Source organism: Rhinoraja longicauda, chromosome 10, assembly GCF_053455715.1.
Source record: "Rhinoraja longicauda isolate Sanriku21f chromosome 10, sRhiLon1.1, whole genome shotgun sequence".
NCBI classification, from domain to species: Eukaryota; Metazoa; Chordata; class Chondrichthyes; order Rajiformes; family Arhynchobatidae; genus Rhinoraja; species Rhinoraja longicauda.
The window spans coordinates 59145258-59167875 of NC_135962.1; the positions used below are offsets into that span (position 1 = coordinate 59145258).

At 45.7% G+C, this 22618-nt stretch overlaps 1 protein-coding gene across 1 annotated transcript in view; it reads right to left on the reverse strand.

The window, feature by feature from the left end:
- Window positions 1–376: 376 nt before the first annotated feature.
- The window catches only part of LOC144597533 (uncharacterized), a 48868-nt gene continuing 26626 nt past the window's right edge, over window positions 377–22618 (reverse strand). The window contains exons 9-14 of the mRNA XM_078407012.1: window positions 19962–20156; window positions 16898–16993; window positions 15228–15371; window positions 12137–12241; window positions 10778–10863; window positions 377–917 (exon numbers count right to left, since the gene is read on the reverse strand). Of these exons, the coding sequence (XP_078263138.1) occupies window positions 377–917; window positions 10778–10863; window positions 12137–12241; window positions 15228–15371; window positions 16898–16993; window positions 19962–20156 (1167 nt within the window). The remainder of the gene's footprint in view (window positions 918–10777; window positions 10864–12136; window positions 12242–15227; window positions 15372–16897; window positions 16994–19961; window positions 20157–22618) is intronic.

Sequence of the window (22618 nt, forward strand, 5' to 3'; positions counted from 1 at the left end):
ACAAAAGAGTAAGAGATGATTAGAGAAGAGGGGTGAAATATGTGTGACAGGAGAGGGGGAGAAAGAGGGGCAGAATAGTGGGAGAAATGGGTACCGAGTGGTGGCGCAGGAAAGAGAGATGGGGAAGGGGTGGGTGTTACATAAAATTGGAGAATTTAATGTTCATACCCAAGCAGAATATGAGGTGCTAAAGACATTCTTAGTCATTTGAAGATCCATTTAGCTGAAAGATGCTAAATTCATTCTTGGATACTTGTGCTGATGATGCCGTAAGGTAATGATTATGCATCGTACAACCTGTTTCACATGAGGACTCATTGAAGTCAAACCACCTGAAGATAAATTCCTACCCCACAAGTTTCATTGTTATTACTTTTTAGTCTTCATCTCCCTCAATGGTGTTGCTTGCACCATGTGGAAGGAAGTATCGACCAGTCGTGGTCATGGGATTTCTCTCCAGTTGGGAGATCACACTTGGACATGACTGGGACTGTATATGCGCTTTGGATACCATTTTGGGCTGTGAAATTGAGTGGATCCCGAGGGAAGAACCCAACCTGGCACTTGGAACTAAGGGAGTCTTGCTGGAATGACTCAACTGGTGGTGCATCTGAACATTGCTCAGTGTTGGCATTGAATACCGACTGCTATTTGAGACCACCGCATGATGCCACGAGCTCAGTGGCGTGCTAGATAACTGCTGGGAGCTAGAAGACTTGAGTGGATGGATATCTGGCAACTTAAAGTGACTGGATGATATGACAGTGGAACCGCGGGGAGTGATGGCATTTATTGCGCTTCTGAATGTTTTCAGCACCCGCTGGGCCTTCTGCTTCTCCTTCCTCTGCCTGGTTTCCTCCTTGCGGAGTTGCTCCCGTTGCTCTTGGATCATTTGCTTCCTGGTGTCCACCATCTTCCTGTTCAGCTCAGAAGTAGGTTTGCAGGAGAGGGTTGAAATAAGGACGAAAAACATGAGGCCAAGAAAGAGAATATATATTTTTTAAAGCTTAAAAGAAAGCACAATGAAGGTTTAAAAAAAAACCAGCATGAGGGAAAAGCTATAAACCAGCGAAGGGATATGGACACTTAAGAATAACATGGCTAAGCTTATGAACGTTGGAGAGGCTAGATCTCAAACAATCTGAGGATGAACTTTTCAACATTATAGAGATTGGGTGAGATCAAATGTCAAAGGTGGAACAACTCAACAATGGTGAAGACAAACACCAAGGCTTTACCCTTCGGTTTAGGAGAAATTAAGATAATTACACCATGGAAGGACTAATCAACATTGAAGAGATCAGGTCAAGGCCAAACGTCACCGTTGGATCTATCTAGACTGAAGGGGTCAAACACCACAATTGGACTCTTCAAGACTGGAGCTGATCTCAAACACAGCTAATCAACCAATCAACATTGGAGAGATTGAGTGAGGTCAACTGACCGGTGGAACTTTTAAACATTGGAGAGACAGGCTGAGGTCAAGCACTCTGTTTGGACCCACAACAGTGGTGCGATCAGTCTGGCAAACACCTAGAGCTCTTCGGTATTGAAATACTTAAGGTAATCTAAAACACATGTTGAATAGATCAGTGCTTCTTAAACTGGGGAATGGTTCACACGAGGGTGAATGAAACTAGAAGGGTGAATGACTTAATATATATAAAATTATACACAAGAGAGAATAAGATGCAAATGACCAAAAAACATAAGAAAATTTAGTCGAGGGTGGATGAAATTTTGTGATAAAGACTCAAGGGTGAATGACACTGAAATAGTTTAAGAAGCACTGGAATAGATCAAGGTGAAATCCACCAAGGTATGAGAGGTCAGGGTGATATCTAATATCGTGGTGAAACCCTTACATATTGGAGAGGTTAGGATGATGTAAAACAATGTGTATGGGCCAAACAGCCTTTGAGAGGATCGGTGAGACCAAACACTAAGGTTGAACCCATCAATGTTAGACGGCAAAGAGAGCTCTTCTAATATCTGTAGCATCAAAAAATGTACGTGACCTCTTGGCCACCATGAATGGGCCGCTCATATGGCAGCCAGGATTAAGAACCAAAGACATGGCTTTTACCTGTATCTCAGTGCAGTGACAACAATAAACTATTGCCATTGGGTCCCCTCCACGAAAGCATCTCTATAAGAGAACTAATTAATTGTAACCAAAAAGTTAATGTCCTCCTTGGAGCTCCCAATTCCTCAGCTTGGCTCCACACTCTCCTTGGTGATCATGTCCCCACTGACTGAAAGGTCAGGATTTCCAGCTCCTTCTAGACGACGTCCTAGAAGATCATCACCATGACCTTCTGGTTCCAAGTCTCCTTACCCCACGCATCCAACACAACCACAAATTGAATATCTGCCTTCTATTTACCAGTCAGAAAGTGAACAGACCCGGTTATTTGTCCAGATCATCCTTGAATAGCTCTTTCTTTTCTCAAATATAAGCACGTTTTAAAAATGTCTTTGCAATATTAAACCCCTGTGATATTTCTCCTGAATCATTGATAGCAATGCCTTGGAGATTAGATGTTACTCCCTGATGCCACCCAGAAAATCCAAGTGCACTTTGCCTGAAGAACAATGTGGAAATTCTACAGATAGACACAAAGAACTGGAGTAACAGTGGGTCAGGCAGCATCTCTGGAGAAAAAGGATGGGTGATGTTTCGGGTCGAGACCCTTCTTCAGACTGAAAGTAGGGGATTGGGGGGGGGGGGGGCTGGAGGTGAGAAAATACCAGGGCTAATCAGAGCTGGCAACAAATGATCTCAGGCAGGGAGGTGCCCTGGTAGCCTTATTGTTGACTAAGTGATCTCAAAAGGGATACAACGTGGTGAACTGTGGAATTGGTTAAATGACTAGGGTGGAGGAAGGGGGCAAAGGGGTAGGGGAGGGGAGTCTTAGTAGAAGTTACCTAAAATTAGAGAATTCACATTCATTGGTTAGCTTGTAAGCTATCCAAGCAAAATATGAGGTGCTACTGTGCTGGAAAGAGCTGCGGATGCTGGTTCTACACCGACGAAAGACACAATATGCTGGAGTAACTTAGTGGGTCAGGCAGCATCTCTGGAGAGAAGGAAATGTGTGATGTTTCGGAGAGGGAGTCCAGAGATATGGAAAGATATGGTGTGAAAATGACAGATCAGAGCAGACGAAAAGGAAATGTAGAATGATTAATTGTTAGACAATAGGTGCAAGAGGAGGCCATTCGGCCCTTCGTGCCAGCACCGCCATTCAATGTGAACATTGCTGATCATTCTCAATCAGTACCCCGTTCCTGCCTTCTCCCCATACCCCCTGACTCCGCTATCCTTAAGAGCTCTATCCAGGGGAGTTGAAATGGATGGCAGCAGGGAGATCACATAGGCCTTGGTGGACCGAGCGTAAATGTCCAGCGAAACGGTCATCTAGTCTATATTTGGTGAAATTCCAGAGTTCAGTAGTACATATATAACATATAACATATAACAACTACAGCATGGAAACAGGCCTGTCCGGCCCTACCAGTCCACGCCGACCATTCTCCCTGACCAAGTCTCATCTACCTGCACTCAGACCATAACCCCCATCCATATACCTATCCAATTTACTCTTAAATAATAAAATCGAGCCAGCCTCCACCACTTCCACCGGAAGCCCATTCCATACAGCCACAACCCTCTGAGTAAAGAAGTTCCCCCTCATGTTACCCCTAAACCTTTGTCCCTCAATTCTGAAGCTATGTCCCCTTGTTGGAATCTTCCCCACTCTCAAAGGGAAAAGCCTACCCACGTCAACTCTGTCCGTCCCTCTCAAAATTTAAAAAACCTCTATCAAGTCCCCCCTCAACCTTCTACGCTCCAAAGAATAAAGACCCAACCTGTTCAACCTCTCTCTGTAGCCTAAGTGCTGAAACCCAGGCAACATTCTAGTAAATCTCCTCTGTACCCTCTCCATTTTGTCGACATCCTTCCTATAATTTGGCGACCAGAACTGCACACCATACTCCAGATTCGGCCTCACCAATGCCCTGTACAATTTCAACATTACATCCCAACTTCTATACTCGATGCTCTGATTTATAAAGACAAGCATACCAAACGCCTTCTTCACCACCCTATCCACATGAAATTCCACCTTCAGGGAACAATGCACAGTTATTCCCAGATCCCTCTGTTCCACTGCATTCCTCAATTCCCTACCATTTACCCTATACGTCCTATTTTGATTTGTCCTACCAAAATGCAGCACCTCACACTTATCAGCATTAAACTCCATCTGCCATCTTTCAGCCCACCCTTCCAAAAGGCCCAAGTCTCTCTGTAGACTTTGAAAATCTACCTCACTATCAACTACTCCACCTATCTTAGTATCATCTGCATATTTACTAATCCAATTTGCCACACCATCATCCAGATCATTAATGTAAATGACAAACAACAGTGGACCCAACACAGATCATTGGGGCACTCCACTAGACACTGGCCTCCAACCTGACATACAATTGTCAACCGTTACCCTCTGGTATCTCCCATTCAGCCATTGTTGAATCCATCTTGCAACCTCACTATTAATACCCAACGATTTAACCTTCTTAATCAACCTTCCATGTGGAACCTTGTCAAATGCCTTACTGAAGTCCATATAGACAACATCCACAGCCTTGCCCTTATCAATTTCCCTGGTAACCTCTTCAAAAAATTCAAGAAGATTAGTCAAACATGACCTTCCAGGCACAAATCCATGTTGACTGTTTCTAATCAGGCCTTGATTATCCAAATAATTATATATATTGTCCCTAAGTATCTTTTCCATTAATTTTCCCACCACAGACGTCAAACTAATAGGTCTATAATTGCTAGGTTTACTTTTAGAACCTTTTTTAAACAAAGGCACAACATGCGCAATGCGCCAATTTTCCGGCACCATCCCTGTTTCTAATGACGTTTGAAATATTTCCGTCACAGCCCCTGCTATTTCTGCACTAACTTCCCTCAATGTCCTAGGGAATATCCTATCAGGACCTGGAGACTTATCCACTTTTATATTCTTGAAAAGTGTCCGTACCTCCTCTTCTTTAATCCTCCTAATTTCCATCACTACTCTACTTGTTTCGCGTACCTCACATAATTCAATATCCTTCTCCTCGGTAAATACCGAAGAAAAGAAATTGTTTAATATCTCCCCCATTTCTTCCGGCTCAGCACATAGCTGTCCACTCTGACTCTCTAATGGACCAATTTTATCCCTCACTATCCTTTTGCTATTGACATATCTGTAGAACCCCTTGGGGTTTACTTTTACATTACTTGCCAAAGCAGCCTCATATCTTTTTTTCGCTTTTCTAATTTCCTTTTTAAGATTCCTTTTACATTCTTTATATTCCTCAAGAACCTCATTTACTCCCTGCCGCTTATATTTATTGTATATCTCCCTCTTTTTCCGAACCAAGTGTCCAATTTCCCTGGAAAACCACGGCTCTTTCAAATTATTATTCTTTCCTTTCCACCGAACAGGGACATAAAGACTCTGTACTCTCAAAATTTCACCTTTAAATATCCTCCATTTCTCTATTATATCCTTTTCATAAAAAAACAATTTCCATTTCACTCCTTTTAAATCCTTTCTCATCTCCTCAAAATTAGCCTTTCTCCAATCCAAAATCTCAACCCTTGGTCCAGATTTGACCTTCTCCATAATGATATTGAAACTAATGGCATTATGATCACTAGACCCAAAGTGCTCCTCAACACATACCTCCGTCACCTGACCCATCTCATTTCCTAACAGGAGGTCCAACACTGCCCCTTCTCTGGTAGGCACCTCTACGTATTGCTGCAAAAAACTATCCTGCACACATTTTACAAACTCCAAACCATCCAGCCCTTTAACAGAATGTGATTCCCAGTCTATATACGGAAAATTGAAATCACCCACAATCACCACTCTGTGCTTACTACTAATATCTGCTATCTCCTTACATATTTGCTCTTCCAATTCTCGTTCCCTATTTGGCGGTCTATAATACACCCCTATAAGTGTTGCTAAACCTTTCTCATTTCTGAGTTCCACCCAAACAGCCTCCTTAATCGAGCCTTCTAGTCTGTCCTGCCAAAGCACTGCTGTGATATCCTCCCTGACAAGCAATGCAACACCCCCACCTCTTGCCCCTCCAATTCTATCACATCTGAAACAATGAAATCCTGGAATATTTAATTGCCAATCGCAACCCTCCTGCAACCATGTTTCACTGATCGCCACAACATCATACTTCCAGATGTCAATCCAGGCTCTCAGCTCATCCACCTTTCTTACAATGCTCCTAGCATTAAAATATACACATTTAAGGGACCCATCATTTCTTATTCTCAGTTTATTTCTTTTCCCTTCTTTCTCTCCTACATATTGGGTCTGAGTGTTTCCCTTTTCTGCCTCCTGCCTCACACACTGCCTATTAGCTATCTGTGTTTGAGTCCCTCCCCCCAACCGTACTAGTTTAAAGTCTCCGCAGTTATTTTAGCAAATCTCCCCGCCAGGATATTGGTTCCCCTCGGAAAAGTACCATTACTTTTTCCAGCAAGTTTATAGAGTATAATTTAAACAAGGTGCTTCGGCGTATGGAAACTTGTGGGCTATCATTGTGGGGAAACTGCAGAATCTATTAACAACCCACTGAATATATTACGATTTTCAAAGCTCTCTTAAGAGAAATATCTGGAAAGAACAACAATACAACATTTCTTTTTAATACTAAAGTAAAATAAATAGCTAATTAAAATACTTTTAACAGAACATACAGTGTTTTTGTTGTTAACCTCATCTTCTTTCTTTTTTTTGCACTAGTTGACTTTAACTCTGGCACATTTCACCTGACTTATCAAAATCTATGCTTCTGGCGGAGGCATAGCAAAGCTAGTTTAAAAGAGACAAGAAACAATTTAGTGTGAACATTTCTTTTAAATCCCAATATTACCTCCCTCAAGCACTCTGACTTGTTAAACCGCATGTCTATCAATGAATAGCGTTATAGCAGAAAGTTCCCTAAACTAAATGAGGTCAAGAAAGATATTCCAAATGTTGGAAATGCTCAGAGGGCCAGTCAGGATCTGTGGAGTGGGGACTGGTTAGTGTCTCATACTCATGGCCAAACTGGACACATGAGATGAAAACCATATTAAGCTACAGGGTGGAACATAGAGCTTTAAACAGTACAGCCCACAATGTCTGTGCCGAACATGATGTCAAGGTAACCTAATCTTATCTGACTATCCCTCATCCATAATCCCTCCATTCCCTGCAGAGAAGAGAAGCACGTAAAGTTACATAGATCCCCGGGACCTGATCCGGTATATGCTTGGAAGTTGTGGGAAGCTATGGAAGATATTGGGTCCATGGCAGAGAGATTGAATCATCATTAGCTTGGATGAGTTACTGGAAGGGTAGCTAATGTGCCGTTATTTAAGAAAGGTTACAAGGAAAGGCCTGTGAACTACAGACTGCTGAGCCTTCTATAGTGGGTATTGGAGGGGATTTTGACACACAGGATCAACATCCAATTGTTAAGGCAAGGACTGATTGGGGATAGGCTTCGTTTAGTTTAGAAATACAGCGCGGAAACATGGCATTCGGCCAACCGAGTCCACACCAACCTGTGAACCCCGCACATTAAAACTATCCATCACACACTGGGAACAGTTTACACTTATACCAAGCCAATTACTGTACGTCTTTAGAATGTGGAAGGAAACCGAAGATCTCAGAGAAAATCCACGCAGTCACGGAGAGAATGTACAAACTGTACAGACCGCGCCCGTAATCAGGATCGAACCTGGAGTGCTGTAAGCAGCAACTTTACTGCTGCGCCTTTGTGTGTGAAATTAGGTCTCAAATTTTAATTGTGTGTTTTGAAGAGGTGATGAAGAAGATTGATGAGGACAAATGGTAGATGCTGTCTACATGAACTTCAAGGCCTTTGACAAGATACCTCATGGTTGGATCACATGGGATCCAAGGCAAGCTAGTTAATTGGATACAACATTGGCTTGAAGGGTGGGGGGGTGACAGAGTGGTGGTAGAGGGTTGCCCTTTAGGTTGGTGGCCTGTAACAAATGGTGTGCTTCAGGGATCGGACTTTGCTGCCCTGTTGTTTGTTCTTTATGCTAACATTTTGGATGAGAATGTAGACAGCATGGTTAGTAAGTTTGTCGTCGACACTGAAATTGGTCACGGGTCCTTTTCGGAATGGCAGGCAGTGACTAGTGGGGTACCGCAAGGCTCAGTGCTGGGACCCCAGTTATTTACAGTGTATATTAATGATTTGGACGAGGGAATTGAATGCAACATCTCTAAGTTTGCGGATGACACGAAGCTGGGTGGCAGTGTTAGCTGCGAGGAGGATGCTAGGAGGCTGCAGAGTGACTTGGATAGATTAGGCGAGTGGGCAAATGCATGGCAGATGCAATATAATGTGGATAAATGTAAGGTTATCCACTTTGGCGGCAAGAACAGGAAAGCAGAGTATTACCTGAATGGTGACCGATTGGGAGAAGGGGAGATGCAACGTGACCTGGTTGTCATGGTGCACCAGTCATTGAAAGCAAGCATGCAGGTGCAGCAGGCAGTGAAGAAAGCAAATGGTATGTTGGCATTCATAGCAAGAGGATTTGAGTTTAGGAGCAGGGAGGTTCTGCTGCAGTTGTACAGGGCCTTGGTGAGACCGCACCTGGAGTACTGTGTGCTGTTTTGGTCTCCTAACCTGAGGAAAGACGTTCTTGCCTTAGAGGGAGTACAGAGAAGGTTCACCAGATTGATCCCTGGGATGGCGGGACTTACATATGAGGAAAGACTGGATAGACTGGGCTTGTACTCGCTGGAATTTAGAAGACTGAGGGGAGATCTTATAGAAACATATAAAATTCTTAAGGGGTTGGAGAGGCTAGATGCGGGAAGATTGTTCCCGTTGTTGGGGGAGTCCAGAACCAGGGGTCACAGCTTAAGGATAAGGGGGAAGTCTTTTAGGACCGAGATGAGAAAACATTTCTTCACACAGAGAGTGGTGAGTCTGTGGAATTCTCTGCCACAGAAGGTAGTTGAGGCCAGTTCATTGGCTATATTTAAGAGGGAGTTAGATGTGGCCCTTTTTGCTAAAGGGATCAGGGGGTATGGAGAGAAGGCAGGTACAGGCTACTGAGCTGGATGATCAGCCATGATCATATTGAATGGCGGTGCAGGCTCGAAGGGCCAAATGGCCTACTCCTGCACCTATTTTCTATGTTTCTATGGTCTGAGCTTCAAGGAGAGTTTGGGCAGGGTAGGGTTTTATTCCTTGGAGCTCAGGAGGCTGAGGGGTGATCTCATAGAGATGTATGGGGCGGCACGGTGGCGCAGTGGCGCAGCGGTAGAGTTGCTGCCGTACAGTGAATGCAGTGCCGGAGACCCGGGTTCGATCCCTATTACGGGTGCTGTCTGTACGGAGTTTGTACGTTCACCCTGTGACCTGCGTGAGTTTTCTCCGAGATCTTCGGTTTCCTCCCATATTCCAAAGACGTACAGGCTTGTAGGTTAATTGACTTGGTAAATGTTAAAAGAAATTGTCCCTAATGGGTATAGGATAGTGTTAATGTGCGGGGATCGCTGGTCGGCGCGAACCCGGTGGGCCAAAAGGGCCTGTTTCCACGCTGTATTTCTAAACTAAACTATTTAAGGGTATGAATGGGCAGTGGCACCTTGGTAGAATTGCTGCCTCAAGCACCGGAAATCCGGGTTCAATCCTGATTATTGATGCATTCACAAAATGCTGGAGTAACTCAGCAGGTCAGGCAGCATCTCGGGGAAGAAAGAATGGGTGACGTTTCGGGTTGAGACCCTTCTTCAGACTGATTATTGATTATTGATGCTGTCTGTGCGGAGTTTGTTCATGTTCCCTGTCACTAGATTTTTTCCGGGTGCTCCGGTTTTCTCCCGCATTCTAAAGATGTGCAGGTTTGTAGTTGAGTTGGCTTCTGTAAATTTTGTATCCTAGTGTGTAGGATATTTAGAACCAGTGCGAATGGGTGATCGCTGGTTGACGTAGTCTCGATGGGCTGAAGGGCATGTTTCCATGCTGTATTGCTAAACCAAACTCTAAACGTTATTGTAACTGCCTCAACTACTTCATATGGCAGCTCGTCCCATACACCCACCACCCTCTGAGTGAAAATTCTGTCCCTCATGATCCTATTAAATGTTTTCCCTCTCACCGTAACCTATCCCTTCTAGTTCTTGATTCCTCTATCCTGGAGAAAATATTGTCTATTCACCCTTTCTATTCCCTCATGATTTTATACATTTTTATAAGATCACCCATCATCCTCCTGTGCTCCATGGAATAAAATCCTATCCTGCACAACTTCTCCCCTGTACTCAGGCCCTTTGAGTCCTGGAAATATCTTCAGATATCTTCTCTATTGAAATTCAAAGTGGAGGTGAATGTTTGAAAGCGAGGTATTGAAGGCACTGGAGAACTGGCACAGATCAGCCATGATCATATTTAATAGTGGAGCAGACTTGAGAAGCATTGTGGCCTATACCTGCTTCTATTTTCTTGAGACTTTTTCATGAAATGCCCTTAAAAATGCTTTGAAATTATTTGAAAAGAAAAGGATGTTAATAGAAAATGATAAGAGTTGTTACCAGTTGCCATTTAATCCCTCCAATGGCCTGACACTGAACACCCAGCGCAATAACTGTTACTGGAAGCGAAGACATATGGGATCCCAATTGTGATACTTCAGACAATTCCTTACCTGTAGTCAATTACTCCAGTGTTTTCCTTGTCAAGTTTGTTGATTAGTTCCTCAACTTGAATGAGGTCCAATGGGATTTTCAGTTGCTGGTGGAATAAGGCCAGAAACACACCGTAAGAGACACAGAGCAAAACATGGAGGAACTCAGGCATCATGTGGAGGAAACGGACAGACAATGTTTCAGGTCGGGGCTCTTCAGAATGAGCGGAGAAAGTGGGAGTGGGTCAGAGCCTGGTGAGTGATAGGTGGATATAGGTGAGGTGGCTTTGAGTGATGGATGGATGGAGTAAATGACAAAGGTTAGAGGTTCAAAGGAGACCAAGGGTCAGTTAAGAAGAGAAGAATTCTCTGCCTCAGAAGGCAGTGGAGGCCAATTCTCTGAATGCATTCAGAGAGAGCTAGATAGAGCTCTTAAGGATAGCGGAGTCAGGGGTATGGGGAGAAGGCAGGAACGGGGTACTGATTGAGAATGATCAGCCATGATCACATTGAATGGCGGTGCTGGCTCAAAGGGCCGAATGGCCTCCTCCTGCACCTATTGTCTAAGAGGAGGAGTGAAATGTGAAGCCAGGGGCAGGATGTGGAAGGGCAGGGGGGAGAGGGGAATGAGTGATTTGGGAATGGGAGCGGATGTTTGAACAAGGAGAAAGGTGCAGGGTTACTGGGAGGATGGGAGATAGTGGGAGAAATGGGTGTGCACAGGGTAGAGAGAGGGGTTACATGGAACTCTATCCTTTTGATACGTTTCTATTGTAAACCTTATACTTGAAAACAGCAGCGGTTGCATTTACATTCCTGTTCATGGAGTCATGCAGCATATGTCCATGCCGACCAAGATGTCCCATCTAAGCTAGTCCCATTTGTCTGCGTTTCGCCCATATTCCCTCTACACTATTCCTGACCATGTACCTGTCCAAATGTCTTTTAAATGTTGTTATGATACCTGCCTCAATGACTTCCACTGGCAGCTCGGTCCTCGCATCCACCACTCTCAGTGTGAATAGGTTTTCCCTTGGGTCCCTATTAAATCTTTCCCATCACCTTAACATTATGCCCACTTGTTCCTGTTTCCCCTATCCTGGGGGAGAGGGGGGTGGGGGGTTGGGGGGGAGAGGGGGAGAGTCCCCACCTGCTCTCAATTTTAAATAAATATTTATAATGCTTGCCCTTACATAATCCAGCAAAACCCCTTTGATGGAGTTGGGGGAGTGGGATTGTTTGACCAGGTTTGGCGAGTGGTACACCGACTCACGCCACACACTCTGCCTGAGACTGAAATTTTCACCCTTCCCTCTCAATTCTACAAAGTGTACATTTTCAGCAGCCTACTAAGGCAAGGACAATCGCCGCATCCCCAACCTGTAAGGTTTTTCGGAAGTCAGACACGGGCAACATCATGTTCCCTACTTTGTCCATGTTGCGGAAGAAATCGGAGAGCCGAAGTTTGTGCTTGTCAAGGTAATCCTGCCAGGAATCAATACCGCAGAGTCAGGGACAACTTTCATGCATTTGCCTGCCACATATAAACATTGCTTTCTGTTTTATTTTCTGAAAGTATTGGCACCTGACAGCAGATCATAAGGTTTTTGGTCGCTAGATTGAAAGATGCAGCATAGAGACTGGACCCTCAGACCACCGAGTCCACACCGACCATCGATCACCTGTTCACACGAGTTCTATGTTATCCCACTTTTGCGTCCACTTCCTACAAACTAGGGGCCAATTAACCCACCACTCGGGAGGAAACCGGAGCACTCGGAGGAAACCCACGAGGTCACAGGGAGACCTCCGTAAACTCTGGAGGTCTCCTGCAAACTCCGGTACAGACAGCAGCCGAGGTTAGGATCGAACCCGGGCCTCTGGTCCAGGGCGAGGCAGCAGCTCTACCAGCTGCACCACCGTGCTGTTCAGGTTAAAGAAGCTAGCCGGGGATTCGACCTGGTGCATGTAAGGAATCTTCGACTTCAACACTGGGACATGTCCAGGGGATGCCGTCAGTTGCTAAACCTCTCCGTCATTTCCCACCAGAATTACACAGTGCATTGCGTTGTGGGACCATGGGCATGGCCATCAAGCTTGTCATGAACGTAGAACAATACAGCATAGGAACAGGCCCTTTTCCGACAATGTCTGCACCTTTTCTTTTTTACAAATACCTTTATTCAGAAAACAAACATACAAAAGGGTAACACGATCAAAACTGCCTTTGTGGCATTATACAAAGCAACAGTCATCAATTTTAAAATAACGTCATCCTCATCATTATTACACTCGGCCTCCCGCGGCGACCAGCGTTCACGGAAGGCCTCCAGCGTCCCCGTGGACACCGCGTGTGCGTGTTCCCTCTCCAGGGACATACGGGCGTAGGCCCGGAAAAGCGACAGGCAACCGACCTCTGTGCGGCCGTCGACTACCCGCTGCCTGAACCGCGAACGGCCATCTTGGCCAGGCCCAGGAGCAGACCGACAGGGAGACCCTCCCCCCTCTGTACCGGGTGCCCAAATATCAGGAGCGTGGGGCTAAAATGGAGCCAAAACTTGAGGAGCAGCCCTTTCAGATACTCGAACACGGGCGGCAACCTCTCGCGCCGCACGTACACGTGGAACACGGTCTCTTCCTCGCCGTAGAAGTGACAGGCGGCCGGCGAGTCCGTGAACCGGCTCAAGTACCGACTATGACACCGTTCATGGCCATGGTCGAGGTGCACATGATCTGTCCCGGGCTCAGCACAAACATGTAATCACAAGTAAGGTACACCAGCGCTCACTTCCACATCTAAGAAAGTTTGAAGAGATTTGGCATGTCCTAACAACCTTCTGCAGATGGACTGTAGAAAGTATCCTCACTGGTTGTATCACAGCCTGCTACGGCAATTCCAATGCACAGCAATGCAAGAGGTTGCAGGGAGTGGTGAACTCAGCCCGGTCCATCACAGACACAGCCCTCCCCACCACCAAAAGCATCTCCATGAGGCGCTGCCCACAAGAAGGAGGCATCTATCATCAAAGATCTCCATCACCCATCCCGCTTCTCGCTGCTACCGTCAGGGAGGAGTAGGGGTGCCAACTACCTCACTCCCAAATTCTGGACAAGGTGACGCCACCGCCCCGTGCCCACGTGATCTCACCCAGCCAGCGGCCACGTGCTCCCACTCCACCAATGGCGGGCCCTGGCCTCCTGGTCTACATTGTCCAGAGCTAAAATGTCGGAAACCTAAGAGTGTCGGGGCCTACAGCATCAGGACCTACAGCAGAGTCGGGGCCTACAGCATCCCCCGGGCCTAATACGGGACAAGGGCGGTCCCATAAGGGACAAACCAATTTAGCCCAAAATACAGGATGTCCCGGCTAATACGGGATAGTTGGCAACCCTAGGCAGGAGGTACAGAAGCCTGAATTTCACACCAGCAGGTTCAGGAACAACTCCTCTCCTACAACCATCAGGTTCTTGAACTGACCTGCACAATCCTAATCCTACCTCAACAACATAATCCTGTTCTACTATGGAAGTATTTCAATTGTGTATTTTTGCACTAATGTCTTGTTTATGCAGAGTCTTTTTCTTTTCACTGTCTTGTTCAATTTACATGTAATTTTGTATAATGTTTTTACGCTGTTCGCTGAGTCTATAGGTATTTGATACTGCTGCAAGCAAGATTTTAATTGGACCTGTACCTCACCATACTTGTGCAAATGACAAGGGTTGTTTCTCAAGATTGTTTGTCAAGGGCGGTCACGGTGGCGCAGCAGTAGAGTTGCCGCCTTACAGCGAATGCAGCGCTGGAGACCCGGGTTCCATCCTGACTACGGGTGCTGTTTGTACGGAGTTTGTACGTTCTCCCCGTGACCAGCGTGGGTTTTCCCCGAGATCTTCGTTTTCCTCCACACTCCAAAGGCGTGCAGGTATGTACATTAATTGGCTCGGTAAATGTAAAAATTGTCCCTAGTGGGTGTAGGATAGTGTTAATGTGTGGGGAACGCTGGTAGCGCCGACCAGGTGGGCGGAAAGAGCCTGTTTCCGCGCTGTTTCTCTAAACTAAACTAAGCAACAATGCAAGAGGCCATAGACAAGGTGAGAATGTGCAAGTTAATACATACAAGTTCTTTTTTACTTCTAAACAGTTTGGTTACATTCTTCACTGTACAGATACAGAGCGGAAACAGGCCTTTCGGCCCACTGTGTCCATGCCAACCAGTGATCTCTCCACACACCAACACTATCCTACATATGAGGGACAATTTTAGGATTTTTACCAAAGCCAATTAACCTACAAAACTGCACGTCTTTGGAGTGCAGGAGGAAACCCAGGGGAGAAAGGCCTATTCCTCGTAGCACCTGTAGTCGGGATCAGACCCGGGTCTCTGGTGCTGTAAAGCAGGAAATCTACCACTGCCGCCCTAAAGATGACTACATTCAGGTGATCACATTCATACAGGCTGATATTTCCTACCTGGATCACTTTCATTGGATCAATTCGGTGAGTTCTCCCCCCAGACACAAAGCCGCCAACCCCTGTAATTTCAATCTTAAACAGTGGACGGTTGGCAACAATGGGCTTTAGTAGTTCCATGAAGCTTTCATTAACCAGTACATTCTGCAAATGAAGAAGTATTTTACACATGGTAGAATCAGAACATAGAACAGTGGAGCAGAGGAATCGACCTTTCTGCCCACAATGGGTGTGTCAACCTTTATACCAAATTAAATCAAAGGTATCACAAAATGCTGGAGTAACTCAGCGGGTCAGGCAGCATCTCTGGAGAGAAGGAATGGGTGATGTTTCGGGTCAAGACCCTTCTTCAGACCCTTCATCAGTCTGAAGAAGGATCTCAACCCGAAACGTCACCCATTCCTTCTCCCCAGAGATACTGCCTGACCCGCTGAGGTACTCCAGCATTTTGTGATACCTTCGTTTTATACCAGCATCTGCAGTTATTTTCCTACCAAATTGAATCAACCTCATCTGCTTGCACCCGAACCATATCCCTCTATTCCTTGCACATCCATGTGTCTGTTTAAATATTTCTTCAACGTCATCGTTGTCTCCGCTTCACCTACATATTCTGTTTACTCTAACTGTAATGGCAACTTCAGTCTTTTCCAGTAAACTCTTTTACAATTGCCATTACTTCACAGGGAGTGGGATTGATCTTGACACAAGCCCTAACAGAGAGATCGGCAAGACATTTTTCCAGTTCAATTAGTTGTTTATTGAAGTAGTTGTACAAACAAAGAGATGAACATACCAGGCTGTACTTATTTCGCATTTACGTCATAGCTGGCTGCTCTGTTCCCCCCGTCTGCCCACAGCTCTCGTTGCAGGTCTGGTAAGAACTGTATCTCTCCAAGCTCCCCGTGTCTAACATCTCCCAATCCTTGTATCCACAGATATACATACCACCTTGTAATGGCTCCTCCCGGTCTGTTATTCCCATATATTCATCTAACGACAGCCCCCAAATGTCCAAAATAATACGGCAAGATATATCTAGACAAAATAATTTAATATGCTAACACAGCCAGCACAAACATAAATGGCACCGACACTAACCATGCCTCATAATTTTATATTCTTCTATCATTTCTCACTTCAACCTTTGCTGTTCCAAAGAAAAGAATCCAAGTTTATCTAAACTCTCCTTGTAGCTAATACCCACCAAACCAGGTAGCGTACTGTCAAACCTCTTCTGCACCCTCTCCAAAGCCTCCACATCCTTCCTCATAAGGAAGCGACCAGTACTGCACACATCATGGCTGATCATCCACAATCAGTAACCCGTGCCTGCCTTCTCCCCATATCCCTTGATTCCACTAGCCCCTAGAACTCCGCCTAACTCTCTTTTCAATTCATCCAGTGAACTGGCCTCTACTGCCTTCTGTGGCAGAGAATTCCACAAATTCACAACTCTCTGGGTGAAAAAGTTTCTTCTCACCTCAGTTTTAAATGGGCTTCCCTTCATTCTTAGACTGTGGCCTCTGGTTCTGGACTCCCCCAACATTGGGAACATTTTTCCTGCATCTAGCTTGTCCAGTCCTTTGATATTGTCACCTCGTGACAATAAACGTAACTAGTCTATGCTAAGTCCTCGCTATTACCAGTTCCCAAAGAGCAAGACTCACCTGAATGCTGATTGTTTCCAGATTTGTCTTTTCATTTTTCTGCATGACCTCTAAAAGCCGGAAGGCACCCTGCACGGTGATGGGGTTGTTATTCAGCTAAAACAGCAAAGAAGGGTCAGTCAAAATGGTGGGCCCTTCTTTCAGACTGCGTGAGCATCAGAAACAAGAGCAGGAATAGGGCAGGGCTGAACTTCTTCTTTGTTCTATTTCCATCACATAGAAAATAGGTGCAGGAGTAGGCCATTCAATATGATCATGGCTGTTCATCCAGATTTAGTACCCCGTTCCTGCTTTCTCCCCATATCCCTTGATTCTGCTAGCCCTAACAGCTAAATCTAACTCTTGAAAACATCCAGTGAATTGGCCTCCACTGCCTTCTGTGGCAGAGAATTACCCGAATACCACAGACATTGTGGGCTGAAGGGCCTGTTCTTGTGCTGTACTGTTCTATGCTCTTTAATAAAAACCTGTCCGTCGATGTTCTTCAATAGACACAAAGCTAGGGAAGAGAACTCAACATTTTCACTGGAGACACAAGGAAATGGAGATACTGGAAACTCGCTTGGAACGCAAACTGCTGAAGGGATTCAGTGGGTCAGGCAGCATCTGTGGAAGGAATGGTCAAATGGACAGGTGCCATTTCAGGTCAGAAAACGGGATAAGAGGTGGGAACAATACGAAGCCTGGCAAGTGGTAGGTGGATACAGGGGAGGGTGGAATTTACTTTAGTTTAGTTTAGAGATACAGCGCGGAAACAGGCCCTTTTGGCCCACCGGGTCCACGCCGACCAGCTATCCCCACACAATAACACGATCCTACACCCACTAAGGACAACTTTTACATTTACCAAGCCAATTAACCTACAAACCTGTACGTCTTTGGAGTGTGGGAGGAAACCGAAGATCTCGGAGAAAACCCATGCAGGTCACGGGGAGAACGTACAAACTCCGTACAGACAGCGCCCATAGGCGGGATGGAACCCGGGTCTCCGGCGCTGCATTCGCTGTAAGGCAGCAACTCTACCGCTGCGCCACCGTGCCGCCCCTAGATGTTTTGGCAGGTGTACAGATTGAAGGGGTTTTCAATCTGCCTCTGCCAATCATACCACCCTCACCTGTATCCAACAAACATTGCCTGATCCAGTTCCACCTTCTGCACCCTTTTGTCTTCTCCACTGATCACCTCCAGCCTCGGTTACAAACGCCCCCAACCTGACTCATCTTCCAATCAATCCCTCCTCACCTGAATCCACCTATCACTCACCAACAGTTGCCCCGCCCCATCCCCTCACCTCCAGCACTTTTTTCCACTCTGATTAGTCTGAAGAAGGGTTCCGACCCAAAACGTCACTCCATTCCCTTCACAGAAGGCGCCTGGCCCACTGAGTTTCTTCAGTTTCGCTCAATATTCCAACATCTCGTGCCTCCAGTGTTAGTTTTGTTTGATATTCCTTCAAACCACCGGTGTCAAAGGTAGATACAAAATGCTGGAGTAACTCAGTGGGACAGGCAGCATCTCTGGAGAGAAGGAATGGGTGACGTTTCAGGTCGAGATCCTTCTTCAGACATCAAAGGCAGTTTGATTAAACATAGAAACATAGAAAATAAGTGCAGGAGGAGGCCACTTGGCCCTTCGAGCCAGCACCACCATTCATTGTGATCACGGCTGATCATCCACAATCAGTCAACCCGTGCCTGCCTTCTCCCCATATCCCTTGATTCCGCTAGCCCCTAGAGCTCTATCTAACTCTCTTTTAAATTCATCCGGTGAATTAGCCTCCACTGCCCTCTGTGGCAGAGAATTCCACAAATTCACAACTCTCTGGGCGAAAAAGTTTCTTCTCAACTCAGTTTTAAATGGCCTCCCCTTTATTCTTAGACTGTGTGGCCCCTGGTTCTGGACTCCCCCAACATTGGGAATATTTTTCCCGCACCTCGCTTGTCCAGTCCTTTTAAAATATATACGTCTCTATAAGATCCCCTCTCATCCTTCTAAACTCCAGTGAATACAAGCCCAACCTTTCCAATCTTCCCTCTTATGATAGTCCCGCCATCCCAGGGATTGATTGAAAGATACAGCACATAAGCAAGTCCATGGGCTCACCAAGTCCACGCCAACCATTGATCACCGGTTCGAACAAGTTCAAAGTTATCCCACTTTCACATACGCACACACTGGGGGCAATTTACAGCGGACAATTAATCTACAAACCCACATGTTTTTGGGATGTGGGAGGAAACCCATGCGGTCACGGGGAGAATATGCAAACTCCACACATACAGCACCCGAGGTCAGGATGGAACTGGGGTCTCGGGTACTGCTGGTCGACTGCTGCCCATTGTACCGCGGTATGTGAGAGCAATGTACTGTTTGCTGGACTTTCAGCCAACCTCACTCAAAAGTGAAGATACACTGATCAGCCAAAATATTATGACCACTGACAGGTGAAGTGAATAACATTGATTATCTTGTTACAATGACACCTGTTAAGGGGTGGGGTATATTAGGCAGCAAGTGAACAGTCAGTTCTTGAAGTTGATGTGTTGGATGCAGGAGAAATGGGCAGGAGTAAAGACCTGAGTGACTTTGACAAGGGCCAAATTGTTATGGCCAGACGACTGGGTCAGAGCATCTCTGAAACGGCAAGGCTTGTGGGATGCTCCCGGTCAGCAGTGGTGAGTACCTACCGACAGTGGTCCGAGGAGGAACAAACCACAAACCGGCTACAGACAGGGTGTTGGGCGCCCAAGGCTCATCGATACACGAGGGCAACGAAGGCTATTCCGTTTATTCCGAACCGACAGAAGGTCGACTGTGGCACAAGTCACAGAAAATGTTAATGGTGGTCACGGGAGGAATGTGTCACAATACACAGTGCATCGCACCCTGCTGCATATGGGGCTGCACACGGAGGACCAACAGCATGTTAGGCAGGTTGGACGTAATGTTGTGGCTCATCAGGTCATAATGTTTTGGCTGATCGGTGTGGATACACAATGCTGGATTAACTCAGCGGGTCAGGCAGGATCTCTGGAGAAAAGGAATGGGTGAAAGTGACACGTACATAGAGGAACTTGACATTGTCATTGGCGTCCAGTCCTTTGCAGAGATTGACAACGCCTTCGTTGTTGATGTGGTTGGTGCCGAGGTTGAGCTCAAGTAAGGTGTTGTTATATTTCAGTGCCTCCCCCATAGCCAACGCACCTTCATTTCCGAACCCATTGCAGGAAACATCAAGGACCTTCAATGTAATATTGATCTAAAGACAGAGGACAGGGTGAAACTGTGTGGAAAAGGCAAACTGAATATAGTAGGGTGATGATAACAAAGACATAAAGAACTAGACGATATATCAAAACTAACAATAATCCTTGGCGAAGGAAATACGGCACATCTTGGCGCACAATACGTAACAGCATGCCACAACCTGAGAGACAGTGAATGACCAACATGTACACATACACTCATACATAAATTGACACTAAGGAAATTAATATCGACCTGCTAAACATGCTACTTTGCTGTACTGTTTACAACTGCAAGAACGAGTAGCAATCGATAAAAGGCTAAAAATGTATTGCGTGAATATATATATATATGTACAGGGGCATATCGACCCATGCATTGTATACTTGTTTTTATATTCATGCATTTTAAATATGTATGTTATGTTCTATACTTTGGCAATATAATGATGTATCTTATGCCAATAAAGTATTTTAAATTGAAAAATTAAATTGACATAAATCACTGTGCTCACTCAAATCTCCAGTGAGGATACAGATGTCTTTTAGTTTAGAGATACAGCGCGGAAACAGGCCCTTACGTCCCACCGGGTCCGCGCCGACCAGCGATCCCCGCACGCTAACACTATCCTGTAGGGTATACCCACCAAGGACAATTTTTATATTTACCAAGCCAATTAACCTACATACCTGCACGTCTTTGGAGTGTGGGAGGAAACTGAAGATCTCGGAGAAAACCCACGCAGGTCACGGGGAGAACGTACAAACTCCATACAGACGGCACCCGTAGTCGGGATGGAACCCGGGTCTCCGGCGCTGCATTCGCTGTGAGGCAGCAACTCTACCGCTGCGCCACCGTGTCGCCCTAACTGCAACATAACCAAAGATCACAGTCACCTCAGGCCAACAACATAGAAGGCAGGACAGTACCGCACAGGACATGCCCTACACCCACAATGTGCTGAACATAGAAACATAGAAAATAGGTGCAGGAGTAGGCCATTTGGCCCTTCGAGCCTGCACCGCCATGCAATATGATCATGGCTGATCATCCAACTCAGTATCCCGTACCTGCCTTCTCTCCATACCCCCTGATCCCTTTAGCCACAAGGGCCACATCTAACTCCCTCTTAAATATAGCCAATGAACTGGCCTCAACTACCTTCTGTGGCAGAGAATTCCACAGACTCACCACTCTGTGTGAAAAAAAACTTTCTCATCTCGGTCCTAAAAGACTTCCCCCTTATCCTTAAACTGTGACCCCTTGTTCTGGACTTCCCCAACATCGGGAACAATCTTCCTGCATCTAGCCTGTCCAACCCCTTAAGAATTTTGTAAGTTTCTATAAGATCGCCCCTCAATCTTCTAAATTCCAGTGAGTACAAGCCGAGTCTATCCAGTCTTTCTTCATATGAAAGTCCTGCCATCCCAGGAATCAATCTGGTGAACCTTCTCTGTACTCCCTCTATGGCAAGAATGTCTTTCCTCAGATTAGGAGACCAAAACTGTACGCAATACTCCAGGTGTGGTCACACCAATGCCCTGTACAACTGCAGCAGAACCTCCCTGTTCCTATACTCAAATCCCCTCGCTATGAATGCCAACATACCATTCGCTTTCTTCACTGCCTGCTGCACCTGCATGCCTACTTTCAATGACTGGTGTACCACGACACCCAGGTCTCGTTGCATCTCCCCTTCTCCTAATCGGCCACCATTCAGGTAATAGTCTGCTTTCCTGTTCTTGCCACCAAAGTGGATAATCTCACATTTATCCACATTATACTACATCAGCCATGCCTTTGCCCACTCACCTAACCTATCCAAGTCACGTTGCAGCCTCCTAGCTAACAGCTAACACTGCCCCCCAGCTTCGTGTCATCAGCAAACTTGGAGATGTTGCATTCAATTCCCTCGTCCAAATCATTAATATATATTGTAAATAGCTGGGGTCCCAGCACTGAGCCTTGCGGTACCCCTATAGTCATTGCCTGCCATTCTGAAAAGGACCCGTTTATTCCTACTCTTTGCTTCCTGTCTGCCAGCCAGTTCTCTATCCACATCAATACTGAACCCACAATACCGTGTGCCTAAGTTTGCATACTAATCTCTTATATGGGACCTTGTCGAAAGCCTTCTGGAAGTCCAGATATAACACATCCACTGGTTCTCCCTTATCCACTCTACTAGTTACATCCTCGTAAAATTCTATAAGATTCGTCAGACATGATTTACCTTTCATAAATCCATGCTGACTTTGTCCAATGATTTCACCACTTTCCAAATGTGCTGCTATCCCATCTTTAATAACTGACTCTAGCATTTTCCCCACTACCGATGTTAGACTAACTGGTCTGTAATTCCCCGTTTTCTCTCTCCCTCCCTTTTTGAAAAGTGGGGTTACATTAGCTACCCTCCAATCCTCAGGAACTACTCCAGAATCCAAAGAGTTTTGAAAAATTATCACTAATGCATCC